The following is a 26,099-nucleotide window of genomic DNA, read 5'->3' as shown; positions in this document are numbered from 1 at the left end:
AGATGCTATTTTGAGCAGAAGTTTATAATGTAAACATGCAGAGAGCACTGTATGCCATCATTAATGTGTTTGAAGGGATTTTGACCACACCTGTTTTCAAGTACTTTTAAGTACTTTTGACATTCTCAGACTGGACACTTAGGGATTGCATATGGAGTAAAAAGTTGTCATTCCCATATGTGTCCTACTACCTTTCATCTCAGACCCTCCACGCATGCAAAGGAAATTCAATAGCTTTATGAAGTCAAAATGGTAAGGGATTTTCTCTAAAATATTTGAGATGGAACAGCAGTGCAGGAACCTGAATTCTGGTCAGAAAAGCAATTTTGAAACAAAACAACATTCTAAAAATTTCAGTCATGCTATGTTCCTTTTTCTGCAATCCCCAAAATAAAAAGTCATCAGTAGACCAAATTAGATGTTCAATTACAACTGTGCGCTGCCTTCAGCAAGACTGCATAAATGTGTCCCACTGGAGCACAGCAAACAATCACACTGACAATGCACAGAGAAAAAACAATCTCATTCATACAGCTGTGTTGGTTTTGCAGAACCAAAAGGAGTTAAAAAAACAAGTGAAAGTTATTTTTGTCAAATTGGTAAAGATAACCGAATACAGAGCAGAAGAACTTGATGACTAAAGTAGTGTTATATTTCAAAACAGAACAGTACTTTAATGTGACTCAGGTAAGCACTGCCTGAAGACAAAGCTGTTACAAATTCTGTTTCATTATTTAATTATAACAAAAAGTTTTACAACATTCCTAAAACACTCAAAAATTCAAAACTTTCACTTTTGAGTCTTTTACTAAAACTCCAGCTAAGAAATGAAACAGAGGCTTTACGGGAATCTTAACTTTGTTGTAAGGCCTGAGAGAACAGAACACCATAGGTTTACAGTTGAGGATGCAAAAAAAAAAAACCAAACTAAAGCATTTCTAAATATCAGTTTGGGGAGGTGACTCATAATTTTGAATGCCTGAGGTTGACAAAACTGTTTACACAGTATTTGCTACAGCTGGATGTTTTCCTATCCCATAACACGTTTCTTGTCCTAGTTACTGTTCACATCAGTATAAAATCTAGAACCACTGGAAAACTTCTGGAAGGACAAAAATCACAAAAGTGATCAGGAAGATCTCTCCTCAGTCAGACAATCAACTGACTATCTTACTCATCTCACACATACTTGATTATGGAAAAAGAACTTCTGCTCATATTTTTGTATTTGCTATCACAGGCCTCTTGACAGTCTCTTTCTTGGAAATTCTGATGAGAAATGCAACCACATACTCAAGAAGCTTCTCCTGATAGAACTATTTTAGAAGCTGGCAGGCATTTTCAGTTTAGCTTTTTAGCTAAAGCTAGATTAAACACCTGCAATGTCTTCTTTAAAATTAATGGCAAATGACTTCTCAAAGAAGAGGTTAGGCAGAAATTTCTGCATGTGCTGAAAAGCTAATGCTCAAAAGGTTTGCATAACCCTCCCAATGTAGTGATTTGTAGTAAATTGACAAAGCACTACTCCAGCAGCTAGAGTAAAACCAGCAGGAGCCAGTGAAGGGACAGTAATGCTGCAGGGTAATGCACAAACACAGCAGCTCTGTAATGCTTCAGAACCAAGCTCATGTAAAATAGGACCATCATTCTGATAAAAAGCAGAATGGTTCAACTGGATCAAAAAACTTACGGTGGATTTTTCAGGTGATGCAGGAACATCAAATGTTTCATTAATATGGTTATCCAGTTCTTGCTGTGAGTGTGAATGATGAATTTGGTTCCAACTGTTCTTTTTAAATTGTTTGGGTGGTAACGCTGGAGGCTGCCCATCTATAGGAGTCTCTTGAGATCTAAATACCAAAATAGAAGTATGAAGTGGAACAATCATGAGATATTGACAGTTCTTTCAGGATTGCAAATAAACTGAAAATGTCAGAAGAAACTCAAGAGTTTGAGAGATTATTATCTGTATATATTTTTAGAACCTCAAAAATGTAGTGCAGTAGAATATATTGGCAGCCTATGTTTGCACCTGTTGCAGCATTTTTCTTGACAAGTAACTACACAGAACCAGCAAGTTCATCTTTTACCTATGGCCTTCTTAAAAAATGGTTTTAGCATGCTTAATCCACTACTTCTAATCTGCAAGCACCCCACTGTAGATTAATAAAAATGTTCTCCATGTTTTTGTATAATATGGAGAATTTCCATGTGTTAGTCCTCTTGGAATAAAAGTTTAATTGTGTAATTCGTACTACATAAATATATGATTCATCTTTCATTACATGGATTTATATTTAAGAATTAAGAACATTTGGAAAGGCTCAAAAGGGCAGTGACCTCCCAGTTCCCATTAACTTGGTTTGAATGCCAGTTTCTAAATACCAGCAGGATATGTCATCCTCCACAAGCACCCCATTAAAAGGTGCTATTAAGTCATTTAACGATTTCAGACAACAGCCCACTGATACCAGATCCATAAAGGATCAAAAATGAACTTACATGTTATAGTTAAATCTAAAGAGAATGCTAGCAACAAAATTAGGGGTGTCTGTTCTTTCACCCACATCCCTGGCTGCTTCCTTGAAGAACTAGTCCTCCTTCCTTGGCTAAGGCAGCTTACACCAAGCAACTACAACCACTTTTCAGACAAGTCTGGGTCCTTTGGTTTATCTCAGGGCTGGCCACCATGCCCAGAGGGAAGGACACTCCCAGAGGCAAAAGGAGGACACAGCTCCTTTCATTATCAGCAAGCTGTAGTGGTAACTCATCACATAACTCCCTCCAAAACACACAGGTAGCCACATGAGCAACTTTACTGTATTTAGTAGTCGCGCCTCAGTGAACTGTTAGCAGGGCAAGACTCTCAGTATGGGACTGCACAAGGTTTCAGGTTCCTGCAAATCTGAAAACCTAAGGCACACATCAAACTCCATACCATAAAATTTATCTCGATCCAATTCAAGAACGGCAGATCCCAGATACATGTTCAAAAATAAAAATCTGAGCAAAATGGAGTATACTGATAAAAAAAAAAAAAAAGATGAACCTCTTTCAAAAAGCATGAAAACTGGGAAATAGAACACTTCACTTTGAAATGCCAAATATTTCCTGATTCAGTTTAAAAAAATTAGTCAATATTCTTAGAAAACAAAACTGGTAACATTTTTGTCAGTGTATAAAAGAAAACAGCACATTCAAAAAGATCCCAACAATATTTTCTATATTTTTCTATATTATTTCAACTTTCAGAAAATATTTTTTTCATGAAGTGTTACAAGAAAAAAAAAAGTACTAATTATTCAGTCTGATGTCTGAAGAACCTTATGTTCAAACACAGTTGGGAAGAAAAATAGTATTTCTTAACACTTTTCAGTGCAAGTAACAGAAAAAAGAGCACATTTCATTTTTCAAGATAAGCAGCTTTTCTAAATTCATTTTTGTGGAGAGAAAAATATGATGATTGTCAACATTTGCAAAACAAATCTGCAAGGCAGCTATAAACTATTTAGACATCGACTTACAAAGGTCACCCAAAGATTTTTAGCTGCCTATGCATTCATTCATTCAAATCTGGCCAGCACAGATTACTCAGCCTTTTAAGTTATGTATTTTCCTGAAAACAATTACTCCTGAGAGTTTTAAACCAAAGAAAAAAGGAACAGAAAACATGAATAGAAACACAAAAGAAGTTATTCTGATAAAAGCAGAAGATGGATCTGATGTTTGACTAGATGTCTATACATACATGTAAACAAACACAAGTAAATTCCTACCGAACACACAAACTTAAAGAAAAGATTTGAAAAGTTACTTAAATGGGCATTTTACAAGCAGCAATGCAAGTTCTGTAATATATTAGCATAATGAATTGTGAGAACTAACAATCAAGCCTCGGGCATAATCTTCACTGCTTTATATTTGCCCAGTCAGCTTTGAATTTCCTTATGAATGCTCAGACAATGGCAGTGAAAGCAGCCTATTCTGCAGGCAAAGCAGCTCTCTGTTACTGAGTTCAGTAATTTACATAATAATAAAATAACATACAAACCCTAGCACTGGCAAGCTTTAGGTATTTTTGTTACAGATATCCGGTCTGATCTTTTAAATGTATTTAGCAAAAGTTTCATACACACCCCTATAAATTTATTAAACTAAACACTTACCACGTGCTTTTGGAATTTGAGGTTATAATTAGCTAAGGGAACTACAAGCACTATCTCTCCATTTAGTGTTGAATAGGATGTGTAGATGGAGAAAAGATGTGCAATTAAAGGTTATATTAGCTGAACTATAATATCCTTCTGAACTGCATGGAAACTGTTAATTTCTTTTCCTATGCTGACTCCAAACTCAAAAAGATCACAAAACCTATTTTCCAGTCAGGTTAGCCCCTCTTTTTCACACATATAAATTTTGATCAATAAATAAGAGTTTCTGACAAATTAGCACATGGACTACTCAAATATTTTCAGCCAGAAAGGTAAAATTGATTAAGAAATAGCTTTTAGGACTGTAGAACAGTATAGTTTAAAATTATATAGCTAATACGAACTTCATGTCTACTACATTCCTTCATAAATGGCAAATCTTGAATCAATAACATCACCTTAAACCTTCAAAAGACCTTAATGGGATTCATATATTTTTGAAAGTCAATGTCCTCATTCTTAAAAGTATCTTATGCTGGAAATCTATACTGGGATATTAAATTTTAGTTTTAAGCTTCCAATGAGAGGAAAAAAAAGAACAAAAATGGAACCCCTAACACTTAGTGATGGAAGAGCAATACTTTTTCTGCTTGGGCATAAAAAGTGCAAAAACATGAAAAAGAACATCCAGAGTTATACAAAACCACTTCCTCCCTAAGACTCATTTCTATGGTGACTTACTCAAGAAATCAAGTACTAAATAAACAAATCCTAAGAACACTCAGGAAGAACTTGTACATCTTCAAGTAAAGGCATATGAATCAAATAGAGTATTTAAAAATTGTGCTTTCTTCACTGTATCATTGTGTCATTCAGTAAAGATTTCTCATAACTGACTTCAGTTGGAAATCTAAGAACAGAAGGAAGCTGACCCTGTGTGGCCTTTGGGACAACAAAACTGTAATATGAGAAAAGATTCACAACTGTTCTAGTTCTGAGAGTCCTTTGGCATGTGAATGTTAAAAAGTCCACCAAAGAAAGGATAATTTACATGACTAGGTCAAATTAATATTACATAACCCTGAAAGTTAGGTAACTAGCTGAGGGTCAAATTGTAACTATTGTAGCCTATTGTAAAAAGCATCATGTGCTATTTTATAAAACTTAAAAAATTGTGTATTCTATTTCCCTCCTCAAAATTACACATAGTTGTTAAAACTGAAAGTACAGTCAGTCTAAGCAAGGTTTTAAAACTGTGTTTAAATAGTTTCCCAGAATAATTTTTCCTGAGACATACAATTTTTTTATAAACATGTAAGTAGGTATGTACTGCTTTACACTTCTCAATTGGTTTTGAAACTGTTTGTACAATTTCCCTGCTAACAGAGATTATTATACAAAACTACGAGGGCATATCTGGCATCACCTGTACAGCCACACAAAGATGGTCCAGTGGCAGTGATGAAATGGTATATACTGAAATATTTTTCCCAATTAATCTGTACTCTGAACATAATTTATTGAGTATTTCAGTATCTTTGAAAAACTCAGTGGGGTTTTTTGACTTTCTTCTGAACCCAATACACAATAATAGATCTTATTTTGCCCATTGTATCCTATGGTAAGTAAGCTTACAGTATATTCAGCATTATCAAAAAAAAAAAAAAAAAAAAAAAAGCCTGACAGTGTCAGCTTAAAAAAATAAACTCTGTAACAATATACCAAATACACTAGCAATGTCCAAATGCCCAGGTGCCCAAAAGGCATTTTGGCTATGTAGTTTTGTAAAGCAACTTCTGTGCCTTGACAAAAAGCAACATTTTCAAACTTGTGGGAATTAAAACTTTCCTTCAATTCTATCAAAAACCCAACTTTTGGTTCCACATACACACACTGATGGTCACACTACAGCAAACCCACAGCTTGGATTGGTGGGGAGGTATTGTAATCCTGAACCTGGAATATGTCAGAGACACATCTTCAGTTCTGTATCATCTATCTCTTCCTCACAGCAAGACCTACACCAATACTGCCTAAATAACAACCACCTTTTTATTAGATTGCCTGCATCTCCCTGACCTCACATTTAACAATAAATTCTTCAAGGCCAAGATCTCTGACTTCTCTTCAGCAGCCCTGCATGCTACAGTGGCGTGGTAAGAGCAGAACTTACGGGGATGATTCCAGTATGATGCTGTTGGCCTGGGTGGAGGATGGAGATCTGTGATTTACAAACACTTCACTGGGGGAGGTGTGAACCACATGATCCACTAAATGTCCGACTGATGAGGGTCGTAACCGGGCCCCTTCTTGAGTGAAGGCAGAGTTGCGACTAAGAGGGAAAGCAGAGCAGTGCAGTGTGACAAGAATATCATTGCTGATCTACAGTTCTGATACCACCCACTAAAATGGGATGCTAAACAAATTATTTCCTCTCAATGCAAGCACATGTTCATACATATATTTTTTATTAAAATTTCAAAAATCACTGAAACAATTACTGTTGTCAGATCAACATGTATTTCATTTAAGTGTTCAAAAATTATTTTAATAAACACTAAGGGTTATTTAAAAAAATTATTTACTTTTAATTAAAGAAGCCTGAAACCATTATGCTCCAATGAACAAGCTGACAGCCCAGTCAACAAGAAGAAAAACGGATTCCTAAGAAGACAAATCCTAAGTTCATGGTAGAACTTAACCTGAATTCATTAGATGAACAATTTATCCCCTGCATCTTCCCCTAGAAGAATCATAAGCTTTGCACTGAGAGTCTTATAATTTCTTGAATCCAGTATTTTCCCATTTGAAAACTAGCATGACAATATTAAAATTCTTTTAAACATGCATGATTATGTATGTTATGCTTTAAGCATCATTATTATACAATTTTCAGTAATTTTTAAATGCTACAGGTATTTACAACACTGATCTTGTGAATAATATGCTGTAGAATCTAAAAACCTTGTCGTTTACATAACACAAAATTGAATAATACTGATTCTTTAGCAAGTTTCAGCACACTGAGAAAATTGGTCAACCTCCAAAAGAAATCAGGAATGTTTTCTCACTAACTTAAAACAGAAGGCTTTATCATATGAAGACTGAACATTGAAAGGAAAGGCACAAAAATTGAGAGGAATAAACCTGCAAGGATTTCCAATAAAGTAATTTTCCCCAATATTTAAAAAAGTGGTATTAAATGAAATAAATTATTTTAAAAATATAACATAGATTTTATCATCAGGGTCTTTTTTTAACTAAATTAATAACTTAGTTTTAACTGTGCTTGAGAAAATGCAAACTCTCAAATTTAGGGTAATATGATACATCCTACACTTTTTACAGGTCAAATGAGAAGCACCTAAAACTTACCTCTAAAAACATTTTTGAATCTGAAGCTAAGTGTTACAGAGAATCATTTGGCACACATTTTTTGAAGCTATTTGTCTACATAATACATTAATCCCTTTATTACACAAGTAGGTCACTCACATTAGAGGTACAGAGTCACTTGTAGGGAGAGAAGATTTGATGCTACTCACTGATTTGGGGTTCCAGGTGGAGACCGTGACGGGAGGCTCTGTGTTTCCAACCTATCATCAGACAGTGAGTTCCTACTCACTACTTCCCAATCCATCCCACTCATTACTTTCCGTGCCAAGGGTTTACTGGGGGATCTAGAAGAAGAAAGTAACATGTCTAACCAAAAATTGTATGATGTAAGAACAAAATTATATAAAGCTCACCACAACGAAATTGATGGTCTATCACAGGAAACCAAATGATATGTTAGAAAAGAAACATAATAATGCCAAGCTGTATTTACATGGGCAGTTCTGTATTTTCTCCATCTACTGTACTTCATTTAATGTACTTTCAAAAGAATGCCATTGAAATACTAATAAACTACTGTTGGCTGTGAGGGAGACAGGCAAGGCAGAATCTGAACTCACTAGACTTTTAATGCCTCAAAGACAATCTGATTCAAACAGTGTAATCACTGAGAGATCTGAACTTAATAAATGTAGAACGAAACCAAACAAATAAACAAGTGAAAAAATCTCCTCTAAGGAACACAACTGTTTAGCCACCTCAGGAAAAATAAAGCAGTGAAGACACCAGGCTAAAAAACTCCCAAACACTTTGAAGAACTGAAAGTGAGGTAATCAACAACATGGCAACACAGTTACAAAATTTTGTTTAGACATTTGGGATTTCCATCAAGACGACATGCTTTCTCCCAGAACGTGTCTTGTCACTTGCCAGGCAGATGCAATAATATTATTTAACTATTTAAACTTCTTTGTGGGTAACGAACTTCATCTGTTTTTGTGCCTTCAGGTTAAAGGTCATTCTCAGCTGTGCTTTTATACAAAAGGAATTCTGTTTTCTACTTGTTGTCCTCTCTTGACATTAACAAAACTTTTTCTTCCCATTCTCCAATCATTCCAGGATGCCTGCAATCTCCTGCTGTTTCTTTCACCTCTTCCTTAAGCATAAATGAAACCATACTTGTAATCTCTCATGAAATACATTTCCCTATTATATTGGGAAGCAGCAAATGAATCATCTGTGGTTGCTTTTTTCTTAGCATTGCATTGGATGGTTCAGTCATCCTGCAACTAAACATACCCAGACTTTGTTGTTTTCAACTGAAAATTCTTCAGCTAACAACAAGAATACTTTTAAACAATCCTTACATGTCTGCTGCTGTAACTGTGTAATGCTTGACTGCATTAGTTGCTGGCTGTATATTTTGTGTTACTAAGTTTTTACTTAACTTCTACTGCTTTAATCGTGCTACATAGTTAGGATTTCTCCTCTATCATTAATCAACCCTCTAGTTGCAGTGATACTTCAATCTTTTGTGACATGATAATTTCATTTCCATTTGCATACATAGTCTATTACTAAATTCTCCTTTATACAACGAGGTGACAACATATTATTGTATGAGCAGTACAGCTTCATACACCCATATCAAAAAATAATTTCTGCCTTCACTGTCCTTGTGACACATGGCAACTGTTCTTTATCTTTGTCATTATTACTGGTTTCCTGAAAGAGCGACTCCAGAAAGAAGGAACTTTGAGAAATTAAGGAACTACCTGCACACAAACTACATCCTCTGAAAAAGGGAAACTTACTAACAAATGTATTTTTGCTTCTCAGAGAACTTAAAATTCAATGCAAGTCACCACCTTGAGCAGATAATATTGTCCTCAACATTATAAAAAAAAATCTACAACAACCATTCCAGCATTATATTGAATAAGCTTCATATACAGAAATAAGATGTCAACACTGTTTGGTACTAATGGAGTGGTGGTGTTCTTGTGGAGGGTTTATTTTTATTTTTACCCCACCAAGCAGTTCTAAACATGTATTGCATTCTGCTCTGAAGTTTTAGTGAGTAACAGCTGACAAACTTCAGACAGTTAAGCGAGATGGACTATTCTAAATAATACTATTTCACGTGTTATTTCACCTGGGGGAAAAGATCTAATAGTATATTGATATTTGAAAAGAGGGAAAATATCAATTAATTCCTCAGGAGAAGCACATCCAGTTTCTTAGCATGCTTTACTATATTTAAGGAATATTAATTTGATTTGAAAAATAATTAGCTTGGTATCAGATCAATTAAACCAAAATTCCAGTTTCTGTAATTTGCTTCAAATGTGAGTAACTCAACCACTTTGGTATCTTTCTTCACAAACACGTACATACGAGCGGTTCTGAACAGGTAAAGTAACATGAAACTGAAATAGCAGAACTGAAATGCATGTCTGATTCTAGCCTTTTGTTATTCTTTTATTGATCAGGACTCTGATTAGCTGGACCCTGCTGACACTCAATAATTTGTCTACAGCCAGCAGATGAGCACCAAGAACCAGCTCTACCAAGAGGTGGATTCTACTACCAACCACAGAGCAGTCTGAGAGGAAAAATGCAGAAGAACATAATATAACCAATGTTGAATTAGGTAAATACAGGACTGCAGATACAGTATTTGCTGACAGACATGTAAAGGTAATTACTGAACCTCATTTACCTTGAGTGAAAAAGCAACAAACGGAATGTAGGAAAGTTGGAGGTGGAGCTTTTCTTTATTTAACATGCAACAACAGTATAAGTGCACCATCCTTGCCTGTGTGAAACTAGTTAAATTACAAAGAGAGACATAGGACCATATAGAGTGGGGGAAAAAAAATCCAAGTTTTTCCAAAAGTTATATTACTGACTGTTTAAAAAACCCCCACGAATTTGTATCTTAAGCCAAAATCTGTAACTATGTTTATGTAAACTTCCTCAATTGGTACAACAAAGGAACACAACTCCAAAATGAGCAAAGCATCACCTTCTTCCTTATGAAAACATCCAATGTCAAGAAAACACTCACCTTTAATTGTGGATAGGGTCTGATCTTTCAGAAGATCACTTTACCACCATGATAAACAGCTGCAGTGTTTATCACCAAAGCTTCATCTCAATTATTTTATTAACAGCTCTAACCTCAGAGTCCCCACCCACTCATGTTTGTTGCCCCAATTTCCTGTCTTTGCAGAAATTTCAAAGAAAAAATTACCACACTGCAGAACTGAACTTCTTAGTGCTGTGCTAATTTGAGTTCTCCTGTCAACACTTCTAAATCCAACAATAAGGTTTTTTTATTTTAATTAACATTTCAAGTTTGTTGTTAAATATACCTACAAATTTGTCCTTTATCTCTGACTTCTAATAATATTAAAACAATTTTCTCGTCCCAGAGTGCAGCAGAGGAGATGGGAGGAGAACTAAGATGCATAAAACTTTGAAATTTTGGAATTTTAAATTTCACCTCTGTCTCTTAGCCTGGATGCTTCTATTGCACCCAGCACAGGGCAACGATAGTTAACAGAATAAGCCATTTTCAGACTTTATTTTGGTGTACCTGCAGAGACATTCCTAGAAGTTGGAAGCAGTCTCATCTATTTGAGTTGCAACAAAAACTGAAAACTTTACCTGCCCCCAAGTCTTATGAGCTTCAATGTTACAGCAAATACAAAAAATAAACCCAAACACCCAAAACTGAACAGCAGGGATGAAATTACATAATGCAACTAAAAAAACCCATGTCATTATATTAGCTCAGCTACAGTACAGAACAGCCTTCAAAGACAGAATTTGGCATCCACAGCTGAAGAGCTAAAACCTTGCAGAAGCTGGGAAAGAACAAAGGTGGTGTTTGGCAATACAGGTGGGAATTTAAAAAATAATTTCTGTTCCAAAAAGAAACATAACCTGAAGACACAGCCTTGCTTTGTATTTTGACAAGGAGTACAGGGAACACATTTCTCAGCAAAACTGACAAATACTGCTGCAGACCAAGAGACTAAAACTATATAGAAAACTGCAAGGTGCATCACACAAATGACATATGCAATTTAAAACACCTGAGAAATTATTTAATAGATCTGAATAAGTGCATAATTGAAGCAAGATTGAATTTCTGGAAACAGAGACTCCAATTTATGGTAGGGAGTTTGCAGATACAAATGACTGACACCCTCTCACTCAAACTCCCTGCTCTCAGCCCCTCATTCACACCAGAACTGAGCAACCCTAGATTACTTTGCAAGCACTCTAAGAGAAAGCAGTGCCCTTTAAGAATTCTCTCAATTCAGTACTTGACTGAACATTTTTACTCTTATTATCCACTTTTATTACGTTTCTGGGAATTCTTATGGGGTTTCATGGATTGTGAATATCTTGCAATAAATTAGGCCAAGAGAACAGCTGTAAAGAAAACGATAAAAAAAATGCCAAAAGCCAACAAAAACCCCCAAACAACAACAACAAAAACCCAAAACCAAACAAACAAGCTACCCACAAAAAAAACTAAACAACTGCAGCAAGAGTCTTCAGAATGCTGAACTTAGTGCTGCACGAAGATTAAGAAAACAGCACCTACATAATGTATGTGAATTATTACAGAATATATCCTTCACAGTAATAATTCCATGCTTAAAGGTTAAATGTAAATGTTTCTACGATTTGGAAAAAAAATCCTTCAGCTAATTTTAAAGTAAAATCCTGAGAATAAACAGCTAAGCCTAGTTCCTGTAGGTTAAAATTGCTTGTTTAACTTAAACGGCTGTTAAAAAAAAATTATTTCCCTGTCTCATGCCACGGTTCACTCAGCATGTAAAGGCCAGAGCAGCTAGTCATTACTTGTGGCAATCAACATTTCCCAGCTTAGAACAGATCACTCAAGTAACAACTCAGTGTAACTCCCTAAGTTCATTTTCTTACCATGAAATGATTCAAAGATTTGCTTAGACAGCATTAGTTCAAATAAGGCAGTTTCTAATTAGATATTATTAAGAAATCCAAGTGTAAATCTGGATAACTCTATTAAAAAAAGCACTGCAAACATTTAACTGATTTTGAGAAAATCTTCTTATGTAATAATAACAAAAGTAACAGCAATTATTTCAACTTATAGGTCCACCTAATTCTCAAGAAAGACCTTGAAAAGCAACCAAAAGACCCCCACTGCCTGAGAGCTTAAAAAGCTGTTCAACCCCACCATGACTTTGTCTGATAAAGACACACCACAAAAGAGAAAGGCAGGTTCCAGGAATAAAACCCACACTATACCTGGAAAATCTTAGAAAACAAAATTTATCTTCTGTATGAATACAAAAAGGTTGACATCTACTCAGCATATCAACCTGAAATGCAAATGTTTAGAAGACGAAGAACTAATGTTCTTAAGTTTCTTGAACAACACTGTGTTCTAGAAATGTCTTCTCTTTCAAGCGTTTTCCACTCTTCAAAATATTAAAGGTCTTTAAAATTGAAAATAAATTAATTGCACACTGTCATGAGGAAGACAGAAGAAAAAGAAGCAGCTGATTTGTTAAAAGCCTTTTGAGATGTATTTGTTACAATATACCACTATTTCATTTCACTGATATAAACATACATGCCTCAGACATCAGTCATCAACACTTCTGAGAAACTCAAAATATGTGGATAAATGCTCTATTTCATAATAAAAAAGCAATAGTGAAAAAAAAAATCTGAGTATGGACGAGGCAAGCATTTTATTAATGCCAATTTTTATGAAAATAAGAGCAGTTCCAGTCATGGCTTTTGATTTTATCAACTTCATTGCTTTTATCCAACTATATATTATAAACTACAAGTGACCCCCAGCAGCACTTGCTAGGTTTTGCTACAAAGGGAATAGTGCCATCTACTGCATAAGAGTTTCTGAAATTATAAAAATACTCCTCAAAACAAACTATCAGCTCTCCTCCACCCTCCTGATTTGGGGAGAATTGTCAAGTTCAGAGTGCAACAAGAAAAACAGTTTTTAACTGATTCAAAACTGTCATTTAGTGAAGTAAAGCTCACCTGTCACAGAGCTGAGTCTCCTCAGTACTAAAAAAAGTTGCTCCAAGTACAAATCTAAATTCACTCACATTCCCAAAGTAAATTAAATGGAGTAAAAAATAGCTTTACGCAGAAAAAATTGGTTTTATAAAATCTACTTGTTGAAGCAGCATGTTACAGCATTTCTGCCCCCCAAACCTAATATGGAGCTATCTATCTATGGTAGGCTGAGCTAAAACCCAAATTAGATTCTAATGCACAGGGGGAAAGAAGGGGTGGAAACAGGGAAGGAAATCAAGGCAGAATTCACCAATGCTCTTAGAAACAGTGTCTGCAGGCACTTGGAAAGTTTGCTGGACTTACTACTAGAAGTCTGCAAGCACAAGTTTGAACTCCAGAGTTCCTTAAGGGGCAAAAAGACATCTCTGATCTCTATAAAAGCAGAAGCTGAAAAAAAAGAACAGAGCTGCCCCCTCCCTGCAAGGATTCTATTCACGATCAGAACAAACTGCTGGTAGATGCAGCAGTTGTTTTACTTTGGAAAACAGCATCATAATTTCTGAAGAAATAACTAAATTTATGTCTTGAATCTTTTATTGTAATCATTAAACTCCTCAGGAGCCTGGAACAAAATTAAGTAATATATTCCTGATTAGCCAACTACTCTGTGACCTCACAGAGACAGTGATAAAGTAAAAGACAGTGACAAGTAAGACTCACTGCACTTATTTCTAAAGGAAATACACATGTACAGTTGCAAGATATTATCACAGACAGAAATACCCATTAACTCAGTATTTTAATGGAGTATTTTAACAGCAGGAGGCCATTCTTTGTCATAAAAACAGCACAAAGAGAGCTAATAAATATAACAACAAACCATGTAGACTGAAGGCTATCCTGAATTTTTAAAATATATAAATGGGGAAAAACTAAGGAATGTAAACTACTTACCTTGCAAATACCCTGTCTTTATTTGCTCTTTCTTTACCATACTGCACAGATTGGACCTCTGTTCTCCCACTGGAAAGCAAAACAAAATCAAACTGCTAAATCCAACATGATTAAATAACAATTTCTTGTTTAAATTGAACCATCTCAACAAAATGCCTAAATTCTGTTTTCAGTCATGCTGAAGCAATTGCTCTAGCTTCAGTACAGCATAACCTTAGAAAGCATTTGGTAGAAATGTAGGTCTTCTTTCCAAATAATTTTAGATGTTACAAAAGCTTTCCGTTCTGATTGCTTTTTTATCCAAAGCAATAAGAAATCTCTGCTTGGATCTTTGGGTAACACTTAACACTTAATAATAGTTCCTGTTATCACCACTGTTAAAAACTTACAGCATCCCTTCTATGCTCCCCCTAAACTATTCCCTGAACTGCTAGTAACTTAGTTGCTACTTAGTTTAGCAAAATAACACAAAAAAATTACATAAGCACATCAGGATTATATTCTTCTCTGCAACTTGTCAAAACTAAGTTTAGATTTTGAAACTTGCTGACTTTTCATATAAGACCAGATATCTTGTGTCAAATCAAAGATTCTTTATAATATTTCATAATTTTTCTTCTAGAAAAAAAATAGCATTTTTGAGTATCTATCAGCACTTAAGAATTGGTGACAAGATACCAGCAACACTGGCTCTTGTAGCCACTTTTCCATTAATAACTTTTGAGCAAGCACAGAATCTCCTACAGGGATATTTACACTATGAAACCAAAGAATCAGCTGTTTACACCTTCATATTACAGAACTACTGGGTGTGTGAAAACCTGAGAAACAAGTCAGCTGGAATCTCATGAAATTCAGTGAAGAAAAATGCAAAGACCTGCAGCTGAGGAGGAACAAACCCATGCATAGGCTGAGTGTCAACTGGCTGGAGAGCAGGTTTGCCCAGCACAGGTGAGAGCGCATCTGGAATGCTTGGTGGAATTCCAGAGCTCCGTAAGTCAAGCAAAGGGCCACAAAGACAACTGAGGGTCTGCAGCATCTGATGCATGGGGAAAGGCTGAGAGAGCTGTTCAGTCTCAGGAAGAGAAGGCTTAGGAAGATCAAATGCCAGAAGGGGAAAGGAAAAAAATACAGCCAGACACTTCTTAAGGGAGTCCAGAGACAGGACAAGAGGCAATCAGCACAAACAGAAATATGAGACATCCTAATCAGGGAAGGCAGCAAGAACAGGGCTACAAAACAACAGCCTCATCACCCACCAAGACAAAAGAAAGTTTTCACTTTAAGGTAGTTTAACACTGAACCAGGTTTCTCAGAGATGGTGCAGTTTTCCTCCTTGGATCCATTCAAAACCTGGCTGGACACGCTCCTAGGCAACATGCTACAGTGGGCCCTGTTAGAACAGGGCATTGGACTTAACAGAGCTGCCCTCCAACTTCTGCCATGCTGCCAATCCAGGAAATTTCTCTTCCCAAACCTGCAGCCAGCTAAATTGCTGGGGTTACACATTTTAAACTCCAACAAGAAGTAAGTTGGCTGTATTTGCCTCTATTCCTTTCCAATAACTCTATAATTGTAATTGTTCTTCTATAACTGCTATTAATAACTGATTTAAGGTTTTCAGAGAATTGATGCTCCTGCTCTTTTCTCTCTCTTTTTGGGCACTGAACTTGATCTACTATTTTATTGTCTACTCACCCCTCATTGTGAAATACCCCAAAACCTTCTACTGTTGATTTCAGATTTTACTACAAAACACTGTATCACTTCAGTGGTAACTTCCCTCCCTTGTGAAGAAGGAACCTACTTGTTTCCCATCTAGTTAAAAGAGATGCTAATACACAGCAAAACTCTTCACATTTTTTGGTATTTTGGAGTATTTGGTGAGGAATACTGTAAGAACCACTTAGAAAAATCCAATGACAGTGTACAGAAGTCACCTTTGCTCACTAACAGTCTTCTAGATCCCTCTCGGTAGGTTTATTTAAAAAAAAACAACCTAAATATCCTTTAACAATTGATGCATAGAAGTATTTTAGACCAATGGAAATAGGTTATGTAACAATTCAATAGTTCAACAATTTCATGTCCCCGATTTATTTCAGAAGAAATTCTGAAATTGAAAAAATTTTGAAAATTCTGCCTAGACCTGTCAGTTCTGTATTTTACTGACTCCTTTTGATCATACAAATGTTGGCTAGAAGTCTCTAGTCCAATCTCCTGCTAACACTAGGTCACCTCTGGCCATGGCTTTGTCTAGCTGACTTTTGAAAGCCTCCACTAACAGAGATCCTCCAGCCAGTCCAGGTGACTTGTTCTGGCAACATAGTTCTAAAAAACCCAAACACTTTGCCTCATGTCCACCCAGAATCTTCATGGTGAAATCTCACCTGCCTGTTACCAGCACCTTTGGGTCCATTAGTACTAACATTACTCTTGAAGTAGCTTTAGGATTGCAGCTGAATTACCCCTTAGCTTCCTCTTCACCAGATTAAACAAGCCTAGTGCCCTCAACCTCTCTTTGTGGACCATGTTATTCCTGTTATGCTGCCTCTCAACAATCTCTCAAACTACTTGCAGAAATTCCAGCCTTTGGCTGTTCCAGCAACATTAATGACCGTCTTCAATTTTATGCAGTTTCCCTTTTCATCTTATGTTAACTTAAGTAGAATGTCATCATCAAAGAGCTATTCTGTAATAGTAATAACCACAATGATTCAGATTCAAAATCCTTACAGAAATGAAAAAGCTCCCTGAAATTCTCTACAGCAACATTGAGTCAAGTGTCAAACACTGTTCAGGATCATAGAATGCTGTTTCTCAAATGGGTACTGTGAATGCTGGTCAAAAACAGATGCTATAAACAGTTAGACACTGAATTACTTTCCTCTTTATACATTTATGCAATTCACAAGTGTGACAGAAATAGCCTGTTATTCTGTTTTCTAGCTTTTCATCATGTCCCTTTGTACGTCACAGACACTACTGCCATTCTAGATGGATGATTAGTACTAGCTCTGTTATTCTCTGTTTCAGGCATGATTTAAACCACCAGCGTTCTGCATTACTTGCAGAAACAGTTAATTCAGTCACTGAACAAATTCTTTTAAAAATAAAAAGTACAAACCAGCAAAACCCAAAACCACCCACTCCAGTATTACAGGTATTATAGTTATTGCACAGTCATTCTGTGCACTTCCAAGCTTTTTGCCTATTAAGTTCATCCTTAGAGGTTATGGATTTAATTTCTTCCTCATTTTCCAAAGTTCTGGGTTTGAATCACAACATGTATGTCCTTTGTTTTCACCTGATTCCTACTTTATACGTGTAGGTAAGTGGGCTTTACTTGTACAAGCTTCTTTACAATGATTTGTATTTGGTATTAATTTAGGTTCTGTTTTGTTGCTGTTGCTGCATGCAGTATCTGAGACTCAACTGTTTTCAAAAAGATCAGGTCAAACACTTTGAAGTTTTGAGACACTACTTTTAAGATAAACATAACCCAGCAGGAGAACAGGCCAAGAAATGCAGCCTGGGAGACAATCTCAGAGCACTAGTGTAATAATGACCACTAATAATATAACAATTGTATTTTCAAGCTATCTTAAAAAATTAGTGACATTTGAAACTTAGGCCAACAGGGAAGGGGAACAGTTGCAGGATTCAAAACCTACTTGAATTACATCTTAATGTAGATTCTAGATAACTCCCTGTGTTTATTGATGAGCTCATTACTCATATTTTTTCCCACATATTTCAAATCAGCACTTACCAGTACCGGAACTTGGAACCCAAAGTGAAATAATGTGCAAAAAAGTTCTTCTGAGGTGGGAGTGGTCTGTCCAAACGGAAGAATGTGTGATACTCAACACAAGCTTTCCACAAATTCTTACATGCTCGGTAATTCACCATATTGAATCCCAGTAATGTTTCTCTAGATTCATGCTAAAAAATAAGAAAAATGTATTTCGCATAAGAATTATTCAAAGTACTTTTTGAAACTAAGATAAATATTGTTGTCTTTGAGGTATTTTTTAAAATAATGCTTTTTGAAGTGGTACTCTAATTTTTTATTAACTTTATGTACAACAAACCCTTTTGAACTACCTTTACAATTTCTTTAAAGAATTTTTTTTGTTTCCCTGAATTATTTTTATATTAAAAACAGCCTGCACAAAGGTTAACAATCTGTTTAGTTATATAGAAACAATTCTAAAAGGTATGACCCAAACTACATGAAAAGAATTCCATGATTTGGGAGCTCAAAGACAATATGCCTCTCTGTTCAAAACTACAGTTAAGATGAGTAATTGTCATGAACATGTGGCAGTTGGAGATTGGGAACAGGTATTGATCTCAAGAGCAACTGACAGTTCCTACTTTTAAATTATTCATTAGATTCCTGGGAAATGTAAGAAGCAAAACGGCAAAGCAAGCTAAGCTACTCTGCCTGTTGAGAGAGCTTGATAACAACCTCTGTAGGTCCATTTTTCTTTCTCTTCTCAGTACAAAATCCTCCCCAACATTTTGCACACCTTAACTGATTTAACTTAGTAGTAAAGCCCTTTTCCAAGTTAAGCTTTTGTTGGTCTGCTCATCTTCAGATCTGCTGAGAAACCAAGGCACAGAGACCTGCAATTCTTCCCCCAGTGTTTTATTTGGGAACAAGAACAACACTATTTTCAGTCACAGGCCAAATTTAGGACAAAATAAAATGGATTTTAAACTAACAGCAAATTCTAAGTATTTATTGATGAAATTTAAGAAATTATATTCAAGAAACTAAATCTTGATATTTTAATTCAATTACAAAGATTACTTATAACTCTGTTTTTAATTTCCAGGTATTGCCAACTGTTCCCCGTATTTTTTAGACATATGAACAGAACGATTTAAAAATTAGAAATCCGAAACAAGATAACAGAAATTAAGCCCATTACCTATGTAGTCATAAAAGGCCTTATGAACAATATAAAAGTCAAACAATAAAAACAAGGTAAATTACTATTCTTCAAGATAACAACTATGTATGATTTTTGGACTGTCTTCTCTGGATCCAGTAAAGGATGAAACAACTAAGATTTTAGATTCTAACAACAAGTAATCATGATGTAGCAAATTTTCATGTTCTGTCAGCCTTTTAAACAGTTGGAAAAGAAAATTTGACAAGTTACATGAGCTGGTGATCATGCATTTTAATGTCAAAGAATTATAATTATGGGTTGGGGGAAAAAAAAACCTGCTGTTTCCCCTAGTTTGTATTCCAGAAAACAAGCTGATCTGAGTCTCATCCCACCATCTGATCACTAGATCAGACAAGAAGCATGAAGGAGGAGCTGGTATGGCAGGATGAGGAGCTGCAGCAGGAGCAACTTAATTGTAATGCAAGACAGCACTTTCACAGGAACTTGGTGTGCTAGAGCTTTAAAGTTACCTTAACAATAGTTCTATTCATAGCTTTTAAAGCTTTCATTGCAGTGCAGGGAGAACTGATCCTCAAACCTTAGTCTTCATCTCAATTACAGCTAGGAAACATTGTTTAAGGTAAAGAATAATATATGCCATTGGCTCCTAAGTGTACTCATCCCTCCCCTATTCACCCTTGAAGGTTCTATAATATTCCAATGTAACTTAGGCACTTGAAATTCATCTGAGCTGATCATTCTGGGGTGCAAGATCTGGTTCTACTGCTGGCTTTAGAGTAAGGCTGCCCCTGTATTCCTTGGAAACAGCAGACTTGAATCACTGTGGGCTCAGCACAGGGCTCCAAGCTGACATGTCCATGGCACTTCAGCTGAAATCACATAAAGTAACAGGGCAATTATACTGCAACCCTGCAGCCTACAGAATGCTTTCACAACACTAGGATCCAGCAAGATGCAGAATGCTCTGTGGTCTGATAATGACATGCAGGCATTTCAGGGGGTTATATCTGTTGAGATCAGTGCTAGACAGTGTCAGAGAGTCACAGCAGGATTCTGCTCCAAAATTATTACCTTACTAATTATGTCTGTGGTTTTTATTAAAGAGAGGAAAACAGTCTGCTTGCCATGGAGAGGAAGAGTGAAGCAGCTTGGATGTAATATTGGTAATGAAGATCTGGGCCCCAGCACAAAGCTACAGTAAGACAAATAGAGGTAGGATACAGTAAAGGCTAAGTAATCTTTGTGATTCCTATTATTAAAAATGCAAACCCAACAAAAAAGCAGACTGGATATTGGTGCTCCTCTCACACAGAACAGCTCAGTACTTGAATAAGCACCTTGAGTGGGGCCTTTCATTCAAACCCACCTTTGCCTGCAGAGCACTGCTCCAATCTCTCGGTGCTCAGGAAAGAAACTGAGTTGCAAAACTTACTCTCTAATGAGACCCTTTTACTTTAGCTAAACAAGGAAAAATCCCCCCCCCCCCCAAAAGCAGAAATTCCCTACCCCATCCCAGAGAGACAAAAAAACTTGTGCTTTATAGTGGCAGATGCTCCCCACACTCAGCATCTTCCAGAAATATGCGCAAAAGTTCTGTGAAAACGTAAATGCAGTAAATATACTTCTGCCAGCAGTATTTGCTCTTCATTAAAAAAAAGGCAATGCACAAATTTTGATAGGATTAGGCAGCAATCAAGTAGGCATCTAATGAATGCCAGTGCTACTTAAGATCAAGAATGTACTTGGGCAGATAAGCCCATGCACCACTTTGTGATTTCAGACCAAGTTAATTTTAAAATTCAGTCCAAAAAAGTCAGACAAAATTCAAAGGACAAACTTCAGATACATAACCTATAATTAAAAAAAAAGAAAATAAATTATCTTGGCCACTCACTGAAACCAGGTTTCAGTTATGGCCAGAAACCTATCATATTCCAGACTCAAGTAATTTTTCAATGGACATCTGCTTTCTAAAAGAGCAAAAGAAAATGTTGAACAGCTTCTTTGACTGTCAAGGAATCAAGATCACAAAACACACTGGATGGCATGAAGAGCTTGATGCTGGCTATACTACAGCCAAGGGTGCAACTAAATAGAACCAGAGAAGTTGAGGGAAACATCTAGAAAAACAAAACTACTGAATTATTCTTAAGCAGCTTCAAAGCATGTAAGGGAAGCAGCATACAGAGCAGGCAGAAGAAAGTAAGATACAATGGAAAAAAATGCTATTGAAGTAATGGCTCAGGGGGCTTCTAATGCTGGATGAAGAAGTCCTACATATGACACACTTTTCTCCCATAAAATCATAAAAAACAATGGGGAAAAAAACCCTACTCCAGTGGATATATGCTCCAGCCGTATGATTGGCAGAATACTCTACCAGCTTCCACTCAAGATTGTATTATACTACCACAGGAAAATGACTGTGACATTCAACTGCTTCATCTCACTTCATTTATTTAAACACAGATATAATCTAATAAAAGTAGGCAAATAGTTCTTTACTTATGTTGATGCCTTTAAGCCATGCTAAGTCAGCGAATAAATTTAATAGGCGATTATGAGATAAGGTACTTGCACTTTTGAGGACAGTTGCAATTAAAAGCACTCAACACTTATTAGCAGTATTTGAAAAATATCTTTTTAGAATTATATAAAAGTGTATGTAGCCCAGTTGGGAAAAAATAAAACCAGTGGAAAATTCCTTTCCCAAGTCCACTAACTTAATATTCTACAGGATCTCATCTTTGCATTCAAATGAATGCAGATTCTCAGATGTACAATTTATTACATATTTACACACCAGTTTGAAACACATCATCAGCATACCATGAATGTATTTCCCCTGCCATATCGTAAATAGGTGATTTTAAATATGCACTCAAAGCACTAGACCAGAGATATTTTACATACCAAATGTGCAATCACTGAGTCACTTCACCTAGTTTATGCTGCCTAAAGAGAGTAATTTAGGCTCCCTTTACTGTTAATGAGAGCAAAAACAAAAGCAAAATGAAGGATATACCACCATAGAGCAAGTTAATCCACCCTAAAACATACTTCCTGTTCAGGCAAGATGTTTCAGCTTTTTTATGTGATTATTACAGAAGAAATGTAATGATGGAGCTTTGGTGAGCCAAGTATCACAAATCAGAAAATATGTTCTTTTAACCTAACTGAAGCTGAATATAGGTGAGATGGATCTTATCCTATGATCCTAGACAGAGAAAGTAACTCTGGAAACAATAATTTTAATATTAGCAGTTATTAAAAAATTAGTTTAAGTATGACTTCTTTGGAAGCCAAATTTGAGCTTTGATCTTAAGATATTCATGACTTGGAATAAATGAAAATTAAGTTCTTGCCACCAGTTTTCATCTGATACACAGAGTTTAAAGAAAAACACTACAAGGCTTTTTAATTTGTTGGCTTGGATAAGATGTCTCAGAAGAGAAATTACATTAATTATATAAACTACATTCTCATGTAAGTAACAATATGTATGTAGAGTGTTAAAAAGTAACAGAGAAATAAGATGAGAAAGCTGTCTTACTATTACCTTCTATTATAAGCAGATTTCTTTTCTGCAGAAAATAGAGGAAATACTCAATTACACAGTATCTAATCCTATTTTATATCTAGGTATCTTAATCTTCAAGGTCCTCAACTCTGCTACCACAGCATTTTCTTCAAGTCCTAATTTAGGAAACAACTACAGTCCATAATTTCTGATTTCCAAAAAAAAAACCCAAATTCTCATCTCACATACAAATACAACTTTCCTGCAACTGTAATGGAAGTTACACACACTGGTATCATGACAAAATTTGACCTCAGCCTGCCTTTGAGAAGAAGACTGTAGCTCCAGCAAGGTTTTACAAAAATGCTGTGTCACCCCAATAAAACATTCCCCCCCCCCTTTTTTTGTATCACCACTTTTCTGCTCATGTTGCATGATGTCTGCTCACATTGACAGACCTGCTCACTTCATGTTTTTAAAGGATCTGCTTTTAAGATGCACCTGTTGTATACCTGTATGACTCCTGCTTTCAGCACTAGTACCAGCCACCAGACATAGGCCTGACCTGACAGAAGAGGTGTTTCTCTTCTTTAACCACCTTTCCCAAAACCTGGAACAGCCTTACAGTAGTCAAGATGCATTTCTGCCTAGAGTCATCTTTTATATCTAGTCTGTAACTCTGCATTTCAGGTCTTCAATCAAAGAATCCTATAACATTAAGGGTTGGAAGAGACCTTAAAGATCATCTAATCCTAACCCACCTGCCATAGGCAGGGACACCTCCCATCAGACCAGGTCGTTCAACACTGCCAGGGCTGGGGCATCCACAACCTGCTCCAGTGTCTCACCATCCTCACAGTAAATCCTTTCAGATGTAAGAATTCTTCACTAATCTGACAGGTTAATCATGTGGTCATATTTTTAATAAATTCCTCCACCTTTCCCCAGTGCTATGTCTGTAATGGAAGCTCATCTCTCGGGGGCACAGAACAATCCATTTCTTGCTGAATTAAATGCTCAGTGGTACTGTTGTGCTTCATGGGGTAGCAAACCCCTCAATGTCTCACCTCAAGCCATGAGACATTCAGCTCCAAGCAGGCATGAAAATACACCATATGTAATTTAGAACTACAAAGGAATTCTTATCTCTTCTGTTTAAATATAAGTAATAAAGCCATCATGTATTACCAAATCTGAGTAATACAAATCAACATGTCTATCAAACCTTAATTTACAAGCATATATACAACTGAAGCAGCACTAAGCAGTACCTTTAGTTTGAGTCTGGTTTTTATGAAATTTAAATTTAATATTGATTTACTTTCAATTTTTTTCACATTTATCTTATATAAACAAGTTACATTTCCTGCATACAAATGTAAAACTAAAAATATCTAAAATATAAGGCAATTCAAATGAAAAAGAAAACTTATAAAATATTGTAATGGTCTGTTTGAAACATGAAACAGCCAGAATGTTGATGAAACTGGACTTTTAATTGCAGACAAAACCAAGAATCAACATAGTATCAGTCAGTATAATGCAGACATGCAGTAGAAGAAATTCCATTCCTTTTAGATCAAATTTAAGACAGTACTCACCAGTTCTTTCCTAAGTTGAATAAAAAACTGCTTGCACTTGAACGAAATTTTTACAATCTTCAACCTAAATGAAAAACAAAACCACAATATTAAAACATTTCATATACTGCATCATGGTTAAAAGCTTAAATACACCTACTGAAATTATACTTTCTAGAGAGAACAGATTTCCTTTCCATGGACAAAAAATAAGATACCAAAGATTATATAAAATCGTTTGTGTAATATGAAATCTATGAGCTGTGTATTTACATTATCCATCAAATTCACTTGTTTACATCCCAAACCCAAGGCAGTTGCTAATTTTGATATTTTTTCCCCATTCCAAAGCCCAAAGAGCTTTTCTATCCTCAAGTCATTCCAGGCAGATGTTGTTTTTTCTGAGGCTGTTTTCATTATCCCTTAAAATATAAAAAAATCCATTGCACTTCACCTGATCCCTGAACGACATTCTTTCTCAATGTTCTTACATGTTTTTAAATATAACCAGAACTTGTTTTAGTAAAATAGTAAAGATAAGGTGTAAGCACAGAGATAGGACTCACAACCTTAAAAAAAAACATTTACAATATCACATGACAGGGAAGAATCTGCCTACAGACATGTTCACCTTTCAGGGTATCTATAAACATATGAAATACTGACACTAATTCCAGACTGCTTTGGATGGTCACTCTAATAGCAGTTATACAAAATGGGAAAAGGCAAGCTGTATTTTCATCACAATCTAATGATACACTGCTTCAAAGAAATATAATATTAGGATAGTCCATATATTTTATTAAATATACAAGAGTATCACTTTGGTCAAGAAAAAAAAGTGAGGTTCAAATTGTAAAAAGAAAAACATAGTAACTTTTGTTACTTGAAAAATGAACAATTGAAAAAATACTGCAAACTGACTGGAATTACTACTGGCATATTTATCACTTGCTGAATAAAAAACCCTTTAGACCAGGAAAGATGAGGAACAAAACATTAACAGACACCTAAGTTGGATATCTTTATATAGAAATTATCTTAACTAAATCAAATAAAGACATTTTTCTCCAGGGGATTATTCAGAGCAGGAACCTAAGTGGGATGTCCTAATTTGTTGGGAGAGTCTTTATCTGCAGTAACAAAGATACTTTGTGAACATTAGTGTTTAAATTATGGTTATTTACATCTTTTCCCATTTCTTTTTTCTTTCCCAGCCTTGCCATTAGTTTAACAGTTAACAATAAAAAAAAATTTAAAAAGAAGCAGCAGCAATAACTGTCCTATTTGTTTGTTGAGTTTTCTTTTTTTTTTTAATTCTTAACAAATTCTTGCTATCAGAGTTGGTTTCTCAAGGATTTGAAACTTAAAGGTGAGTTACATCTTATCTACTGAAATCAAATTATTCCCCTGGCAATGCATCAATCTTCTTAGAACCTCCTGTGACAAAAAATTGCTTAAGGGTAATGTAGGATGGATCTTATATTTGCTGGATAGGACATACACTAGTGATTATTAACAGTCTGACTGTGGGAAAAACAGAAAAAAATATTAGGCTGCAGCTAATCAATGAGTATGTTAT

General features: G+C 35.7%; 1 protein-coding gene across 4 annotated transcripts in view; it reads right to left on the bottom strand.

Annotated features, from left to right (window-relative positions):
• Positions 1–26,099, bottom strand: part of PTPN4 (protein tyrosine phosphatase non-receptor type 4) — a 108,832-nt gene that overhangs the window by 22,844 nt on the left and 59,889 nt on the right. For all 4 annotated transcript variants that reach the window (XR_008431739.1, XM_053947076.1, XM_053947075.1 and 1 more), the window contains 6 exons: positions 24,539–24,602; positions 18,265–18,437; positions 14,493–14,561; positions 7,697–7,831; positions 6,325–6,483; positions 1,691–1,850 (listed from right to left, as the gene is read on the bottom strand). Coding sequence is in view for 3 of the 4 variants with exons in the window: in XM_053947076.1 (XP_053803051.1) it covers positions 1,691–1,850; positions 6,325–6,483; positions 7,697–7,831; positions 14,493–14,561; positions 18,265–18,437; positions 24,539–24,602 (760 nt within the window). In the remaining variant the exon portion in view is untranslated. The remainder of the gene's footprint in view (positions 1–1,690; positions 1,851–6,324; positions 6,484–7,696; positions 7,832–14,492; positions 14,562–18,264; positions 18,438–24,538; positions 24,603–26,099) is intronic.

The sequence above is a fragment of the Vidua chalybeata genome, chromosome 7 (genome assembly GCF_026979565.1).
Source record: "Vidua chalybeata isolate OUT-0048 chromosome 7, bVidCha1 merged haplotype, whole genome shotgun sequence".
Lineage (NCBI taxonomy): Eukaryota > Metazoa > Chordata > Aves > Passeriformes > Viduidae > Vidua > Vidua chalybeata.
The sequence above is the reverse complement of the archived record's forward strand: the minus strand, read 5'-3'. Positions and strand labels throughout refer to the sequence as shown.